Source organism: Zea mays, chromosome 7 (assembly GCF_902167145.1).
Source record: "Zea mays cultivar B73 chromosome 7, Zm-B73-REFERENCE-NAM-5.0, whole genome shotgun sequence".
Lineage (NCBI taxonomy): Eukaryota > Viridiplantae > Streptophyta > Magnoliopsida > Poales > Poaceae > Zea > Zea mays.
In genome coordinates this window covers 174,786,151-174,794,152 of record NC_050102.1, presented here as the reverse complement: position 1 = coordinate 174,794,152, position 8,002 = coordinate 174,786,151, and the positions used below count along the sequence as shown (strand labels likewise).

General features: G+C 42.7%; 1 protein-coding gene across 2 annotated transcripts; it reads right to left on the bottom strand.

The window, feature by feature from the left end:
- Positions 1-3,800: 3,800 nt before the first annotated feature.
- LOC100281748 (senescence-associated-like protein) lies at positions 3,801-7,729 on the bottom strand. Of its 2 annotated transcripts, none has more exons than XM_020540527.3 (5): positions 7,443-7,729; positions 5,615-6,455; positions 5,335-5,535; positions 4,678-4,873; positions 3,801-4,271 (listed from the first exon to the last, which is right to left on the bottom strand). In XM_020540527.3, the coding sequence occupies exons 2-5, from the start codon at positions 6,419-6,421 to the stop codon at positions 4,087-4,089; spliced, it is 1,389 nt and encodes a 462-aa protein (XP_020396116.1). In that variant the 5' UTR covers positions 6,422-6,455; positions 7,443-7,729; the 3' UTR covers positions 3,801-4,086. The 2 variants fall into 2 exon arrangements, with proteins under 2 accessions (XP_020396116.1, NP_001148140.2); NM_001154668.2 differs by having other exon boundaries at positions 3,812-4,271; positions 5,615-6,459; positions 7,443-7,635.
- Positions 7,730-8,002: the final 273 nt, after the last annotated feature.

Below are 8,002 nucleotides of genomic sequence, written 5' to 3'. Positions count from 1 at the left end.
AAGGATGCACTGCCATAGAAAAATGGCAGAATAAAATACGGGTTGTACGCCAGCACCTCAGAGGGTGGGCAAAAAACACAGCTGGAACAATGAAGAAGGAAAAAAATTAAACTTACTAATTTAATTGAAGATCTGGATAAAAAGGCGGAGGTTATTCGCCTATCGCCTAATGAACTAGCTTTGAAAGCCTATATTCATGAACGACTGTCTTGCATTCTAAGAGAGGAGGAAATTCGTTTATTCCAAAGAGCCAAGGTTAAGCACCTGCTTGAAGGTGATGATAATACGAAACACTTCCAGTTAGTGGCGAATGGCAAACATCGGAAACAGAAGATATACAGTCTAGAAGATGATTCCGGTACAAGTATAGTAGATGAGGAGGAGCTCAAAAGACACATTACTAGCTATTACAAAGGTTTATTTGGTAAACCGGAATTTACCTCTATTGAATTGGAGGAATCTATTACCAACGATATCACTCAAGTTTCAGATGAGGAGAATGAAATTTTAACTACGCCATTTTCCATGGAGGAAGTCCGGAAGGCGGTTTTCCAAATGGAGCATAATAAGGCTCCGGGGCCGGATGGTTTCCCAGTAGAATTCTTTCAAGTTTTCTGGGAAGTTATTAAAAGTGATTTAATGGCTCTGTTTGAGGACTTCCATAATAATTCTTTGCCGGTGTATAGACTAAACTTTGGAGTTATTACGTTAATTCCTAAGAAAGAGATTGCTTTGAAAATCCAGGAATATAGACCTATATGTTTGCTAAATGTGAGTTTTAAAATTATCACTAAAGTACTCACAAACAGAATAGGTATGGTGGCAGATCGAATTATTAAACCCTCTCAGACTGCGTTTATGTCTGGCCGTAACATTCTTGAAGGGGTGATTGTTTTGCATGAGTCTATACATGAGCTACACAGGAAAAACTTAGATGGAATTATTCTCAAGTTAGACTTCGAGAAAGCATATGATAAGGTGAAGTGGAAGTTCCTTCAGCAAGCTATGTGCATGAAGGGTTTCTCGCCGAAATGGTGTACATGGATCCAAAGTATCGTCTCCAAAGGTCATGTGGGGGTTAGAGTTAATGACGACATTGGCCCCTTTTTCTCAACACACAAGGGACTACGTCAAGGGGATCCTTTATCACCAATTCTATTTAACATTGTAGTCGATATGTTGGCAGTGCTTTTCGCTAGAGCGAATGAGGAACATCAATTCAATGGAATTATACCGCACTTGATTGACAGAGGTTTATCTATCCTTCAATATGCAGATGATACGGTGGTGTTTCTGGATCATAACATCGAACATGCCAAGAATGTAAAATTGCTTCTAACTGCGTTTGAACAAATGTCCGGCCTTAAGATAAACTTTCACAAAAGTGAACTTTTCTGTTATGGGATGGCTAAAGATTGTGAGTCCCAGTACTCACAACTCTTTGGTTGCGACGTAGGCACAATGCCTTTCAAGTACCTTGGGATTCCTATGACCCACCGAAGATTGAGAAATAGTGAGTGGCGTTGTGTCGTTGACCGGTTTGAGTCGAGACTTAGTAATTGGAAAGCCAAATTCTTGTCTTCAGGGGGGCGGCTTGTTTTGATTAATTCTGTCTTAAGTAGCCTACCCATTTTCATGATGTCTTTCTTCGAAATCCCGACTGGTGTGCTACAGAAGCTAGATGCTATTCGGTCCAGATTCTTTTGGCAAGGAGGACATCATAAAAAGAAATATAGACTAGCCAAATGGGAAATCATTTGTCAACCTAAAGAGATAGGTGGGCTGGGAGTCGCCAATCTTGACATAAAGAACATTTGTTTACTCAGCAAATGGCTTTTTAAATTACTCAATGGAGATGGTGTGTGGCAACAGCTATTAAGAAACAAATACTTGAGAGACAAATCCCTAACACAAGCTGTCAGAAAACCGGGTGATTCTCATTTCTGGGCCGGTCTAATGAACGTCAAGGACAAATTCCTCAAGTGGGGATATTTTAAGGTGGGGAACGGACAAGCAACAAGATTCTGGAAAGATAAATGGCTTAATAATCCTCCTCTTAGTGAGCAATTCCCAAACCTTTTTAATATAGTACGCAATAAGACCTCACTGGTTGCAGAAGTGTTGTCACGTGAAAATCTATATCTTTCTTTTCGGAGATCCATTGTTGGAATTAAGCTTGTAGAATGGCAGACCATGATACACTTACTGGCTACGGTTAATCTGACTCCGGTGAGGGACACTTTCGTGTGGACAGCTCATAGGAATGGGACTTTCTCAACCAGATCCATGTATTATAATTTAATTAGTATCCCCAATTATAATCGTGGATGTTTGCTTTGGAAGTTGAAATTACCCCTTAAGATCAAGATTTTCCTTTGGTATCTAGGTAGGGGGCTAACCCTAACCAAAGACAACTTAGCCAAACGTAGATGGCGAGGAAGTCCGAAGTGCAGTTTTTGTAATCAGAACGAGAACATACAACATCTTTTCTTTGATTGCTACATAGCTAAAACTGTTTGGAGAATTATTTATTTTACTTTAAAAATAGACTCACCCGTTAATATTAATCATATTATAGGGGACTGGGAATCCAACAAAGGTTGTATGCATAAAAAGCTACTTCTTTCTGGCGTTGCAGCTTTGTTTTGGTCGATTTGGCTTTGCCGTAATGATGTGGTGTTTAATCATAACCATATACCATCAATTATACAGGTGATTTTCAGAGGTACACATTGGTTCAGATTTTGGAGACTCCTACAGAAGGAAGAAACACAACAGCAAATCCATGTCGTGTGTCAGTCTTTGGAGGTGGTGGCTATGGAGGTCTTCGTGAGCCACGGGTGGCGGTCTAATACAAGGATTGACGCGGTTTAGTGTTTGTGTTCTTATATTCCATAGCATGTTTTAAGTTGAAGTTTGTTTGATTCACAAACTGTTGAGATGATGTATTATTTGAGCTGTATGGCTGTATGCATGAACATGCAAAAGGCCGGAATGATATTTCCATTTCCAAAAAAAATGTATGTATGTTCATATTGTTCAGGACTTCAGTTTCAACAGGGATTCACATTAGGCATGATTGGTAGCCTGTCTGAGCGGGCGCATACATCCCCGTATGCAGCAGCTTTTTACTTTACGGTTGTTTGGTTGTCCGCACATACATCTACTGCATCTACATATCCAAGTACATCTGTTTGGTTGATTGATATGTATGCTGATTTAGCTCGAGAGATGCAGCAGAACGCTACGAGCCAGGCCCGCGGAAAACATGATTCGTTTCTGTCTCTGGGCGGCCAGACCCAAGCGAAGCTGGCCCAAGCGGCCAGGCTGCTTCGAGAAAGCAACCAATCACGCTGATTAAGTGTTCTTTGGATATATACTGTGTGCGTTAATATTAGTTGGTTGGTGTGCTGTTATGAAACTAATAGTTGGAATGTAAATGCCACTTTCACTTCCTTGTTATCTACCCCCTCCATTCCTTGTTATCCTACATGTAACAAACTTAACCATCATTACTTCAGGTGCGATCCAACATATGAAACTCCATTTCGATTTGGCTCAAACTCTACGTGTCAATTCTTAACATCGGACATACTGCACACATGCTAAGTGAATCTAAGAAACTCGTACATGAACCTGAAGCGCATGAAAGTACTATTGATAGAGAAATCCTTGTGAACAGTAAGCACAACAGGTACAGTATGGGGAAAAATCGCAGCGTTCCTTCCACTAACAGAATCTACTACAACAGCATGGGACTGCAGCGAAATACCCCCTTCCCCATCGAATAATCTAAGCCACAAACGAACTAACAAATGTATTAAAATTTTCCATTGCATGGATGAGTCCACCAGTGGCACACTGCAGCGTACTGATATCAGTAGTGTGCGAACCAAACAGCCCTTAAATCTTCTTCTGCCAATATTTACATGTATGGACTGCTATCAGTAGTGAAACCATCCATCAAAAGCTGTACATTCTTTCCGCTTCCATATCTCCTGTTTAGGATTTTTGCTGCTACCTTATGTTTATATACATACATGACTGCATGCCACCAATGCAGAGTATCACGCCAATCTAAATGGGCTAGCAAACCATTTTGGAGAACAGATCATCTAGAGCTGAGTACAAGGGCTGGGCAGCTCGGGGCCGCTCCACCCTCCCAAACAGGATATCGGTTGCCGTCAGGTATGCATCACCGTAGAAGCGTAGATTGGTCTCCATTCTGGTTGTCACCACATTCCCTTCCAGTGAAACCCCAACGAAGGCACCTGTTTATAAATTTCCATGACATTAAGTACACTGAGGATATCTTGTACCAAGCACAAGTTAGGAAGATCTTGAGGTATTTCAATGTGAGTAGTATGTGAACTAGTAATTCAGACTGTTTGGGTCTCTTTTTCATGCATAAATGCACGAACAAATTAGTTTTTTAATTATTACCAGAAGATAAATAGGAACCTAAGTAACACTCTTAAAAGAACACCGCCATTACCTTCTATGATCAAATTATCACATTAATTCCTGTCTTAAAAGAATCTAGAAGGGGACTGCTGTTAGGCTATCTCCAACAGCTTACCATCCTCATACCCATATTCAAACTTCACTCTGCGAACAGTGCAATCTACAGTACAAAACGCTCGATACAACCTTAAGAGCCAATGTTCAAATTTCTACCTTTGGTGCAGCTGTAAGTGTAGCATATCCCAGAACCCTTTTCACTGGCCCGAACGTCTGCCTCAAATGCTCTGCCAATGGGTCCTGCTGCAGCACTCAATCCTGCCCCAAGTGAAAGATGAATGCGACTGCTGAAAGCCTTGACAGCTTTACGGTCATGAAGCACAATGATGAAGTCTGTCAGTTCTCCTCCAATCTGGAATATACAAAGAAAGGCCACCATCAAATGGAATTAAAGACTCTAATGACTTATGCTTAAGCACTCACATCTTTACATTGCTCCAATATCTACTATCATCAACAGTTCTACACCTTGCACTCAACCCAACCGTGTAACAAGCCATAATGCTCAAATCTATTTTTGCACACAAGTTGTTCAGGACAGGGGTATGCTAGTTTTTTTTTAAAAGCATACACAGATAAGATCCCATAGTAACTATATGGATATTTTTGCATAGCCACAGAGGTAGGTTTTTCTCATTACCCAGTCACTTGGTGCGTCTATCAACCATATTGTGTTTTCTGTACTACCAACCTAATGTTATCAGCATATCTTTTATTGAGTAGCGCAAAAGTTATTATATTTTTTCATGAAGAACAAATCATGTGTCTGTAGACATCGAGTATATTAAGATAATGGGATTAGTGGATAAATACCTGCACTCCCCATCCCAGGCCAACAGATAAAATTGCAGAGGGAGCAGACCATGATCCATCAGATCTGCGAGCAACCACAAGACCAGTGCCAACTTTGTATGTAAGAACTGCACCTGCCTTGGCAACTGTTAGAATTGCAAGTCCCTTCGCCCCCTTGAGAATAGATGATGGGATGGACTTCTCAGGGTTTAATCTAGCAACCTACACATTCCAAAATAGAAAATTCTTAGCTCTAGATGATAAGGTTACATATTTTTGATAGCTAAAATGTCATACACACCTGACAATATTTCTTCATTGTGTTTGTAGCCTTGTATATCTCATACTCCATTGATACACCAACAGGCATGTTCAACCAGCTTCTAGTGCTTGTCCAATCCATGACATCGTGTTTTGCTTGCTGCATGCAGTTACTATTGTAGTTGATCAATAATCCCTGAAGTGGATCAAGCCTCTCATAGCAAGCATCACAAACTCTCTGAGGATCACGGATCCTGAATTTCATGGGCATCAAACATCTTCCTTTGGAACAGTTTTTGCAGAATATACCTCCACAGAACCGACAATGGTGCCTTCCACGAGTCAGAGCCGTGAAAGGCAAGTTGCACTGTAGGCACACATTAGCAGAGCTATCTGGCAACCACTCTGGTGGATCTGCTAGCAACACCTCCTTGTATGCACTATATTGTAAAGCATTCGCTTCAAGTAGTGGTGGGGCACTTGGAACACAGACGGAAGGGTGCACATTGACATTACCATTCTTGTCAGATCTAAGGAATGATATGTCTGTGCTAAAACTTTCATGCTGCGATGCATCATCCTCACTCTTGTTTACACCTGTAACAATCGAAACCAGACCACCTAGAACAGTATTTAGATTGACTTTTGGACTAGCTCGTGTTGGAGCGAACAGGTCATCCCTTGAATCATACTCTGGGAAGTCTGGTTCGGATGCTTGCTCATAAAGATAATCCTGAACAGGATAGTTGTTTCCAGCAACTACATTGGACAGAGCAGCTCCGTGGTTCTGGCTGGTGTCCATTTTGGACAGGGAAGAGTATGCCATCATTTCGTTTGGAGTTCCCATGGAATCATTTAGAGGTTATACTAGGAACAAGGGACTACCTGCAAGTAATTGCCGGTAAGTTGTCAGAACGAGAATATGAGATGCAAAGTGGGGAGAAGAAAATATTTGCAGCAGCGTGCAGCACAACCCAATGAGCCATCCAAAAAAAATATTCTTGAATTATGCGCAATACTATGTGACAGGGAGAGAAAAAGATCTGCAACAGCACAGCTGTTAGTATATATTTGCTGAAACTATGGATCCTACTTCTAGAGTATTTTAATCAAGTAGTGCTTGGTCGTTTGCTTCTGTGAATGCATGCACCCATGAGTCTCTCTGACTTCGTGAATGAAGGAATTGAAACCAAGAGATGGCAGTGGATTCTTTCATTGCTTCAAAATGTGCAGGTCTACGAAAGGGCAGGGCAGATTGTTCCATCATTATCTGGATTCACGATTGTGCACAGAGATTCTACTACTGGCAGACATTACAAATCACACTAAGCCGCGACCATGGAGTGTATGCAATCTAGGAAATTGGCATTTTATTCTGCAGCATGTGTTGTACATCATGTCCAAGCTTCCTCGCGATGACTACAAGCCAGGGTTTGGTTTGAGTCGCATGTTTGATGAGCCAAAGTTTAAAGCTGTTTTTATGTTCAAAGTCCATTCCCAAAGCACATTATCTTCTCGTTTCTAGGAAAGGGAAATAATCCATGTGGGCGACACGACCGAACAGCATCCACTACGACCGAGATAGCTCCCCAAACAAACAGACATGAGCGCGTACATGCACAGAGAACCCTAATATCGACACACAGGCTAGCGATTGAGGAGACAGCAACTGCGGAACCTAGATTAGATGGGGCAGGCAAGCAGGCCGGCCGATCACCCGGCGAGGCGAGACAACCGAGCCAACAGAACATCGATCAATTCGAACGCAGCGCGGAGACAGCGAATCAGCGATCGGGCGGAGCGGCAGGGGAGCTAGCTAGCGCCCCTTTCACACAAGAGAAACGTAAGAGATGAGCAGCGAGGCTTACGCTTGCTTGGATCGAAGGGACCGCGCGGGCGCCGATGGGATCGTCTCGTCGTGGTATGGGAGAGAGAAGGAGAGGATGCAGCTCCGGTCGGCGGGGTTGGGCTTGGCGGCGGGGATCACGTCAATTGGCTTCTTCCGCCGGCAACGGCAGCTGGGAAGATAGAAGAAAATATGGGGTCCGGAAATCGACCGGCTTTACGCTACCGGTTAATTTGGGGATAAGTTATCAGGGTCTTTGGGTTTTCCGTTGCCACATTGATGAGAAGGACGAGGAAAGAACTAAGGCTGTGGCAGCGGTTACCGCTCGCCCTCGCCCTCCCCTTGCATGCCGCCTGTAGGGGGCACCCTACCGCCACAGCGGTGTCCCCTACAGCGCCTCCTACGCGTCGGTCATCTTCTCTCTCCCCCAGTCCCCTAATCTAGCGTGTCACTGTTCATCATCCTAAACATTGTGCTGTGTGTCCACGAGTAATTGTTAGTAGATAAAAAATTGATAGTTGATATAGAAAATGATATTTTATTGTTGTAGTGGGGTATATGGGAGTATTTAGGGGGAACCGC

Coding starts and splice junctions, on each gene's coding strand:
- LOC100281748 (XM_020540527.3), bottom strand. CDS start 6,421: ATGGGAACTCCAAACGAAATGATGGCATACTCTTCCCTGTCCAAAATG. Junction 4,874..5,334: donor GCCTGGGATGGGGAGTGCAG/GTATTTATCCAC, acceptor TGTATATTCCAG/ATTGGAGGAGAACTGACAGA. Junction 4,272..4,677: donor CACTTACAGCTGCACCAAAG/GTAGAAATTTGA, acceptor ATTTATAAACAG/GTGCCTTCGTTGGGGTTTCA.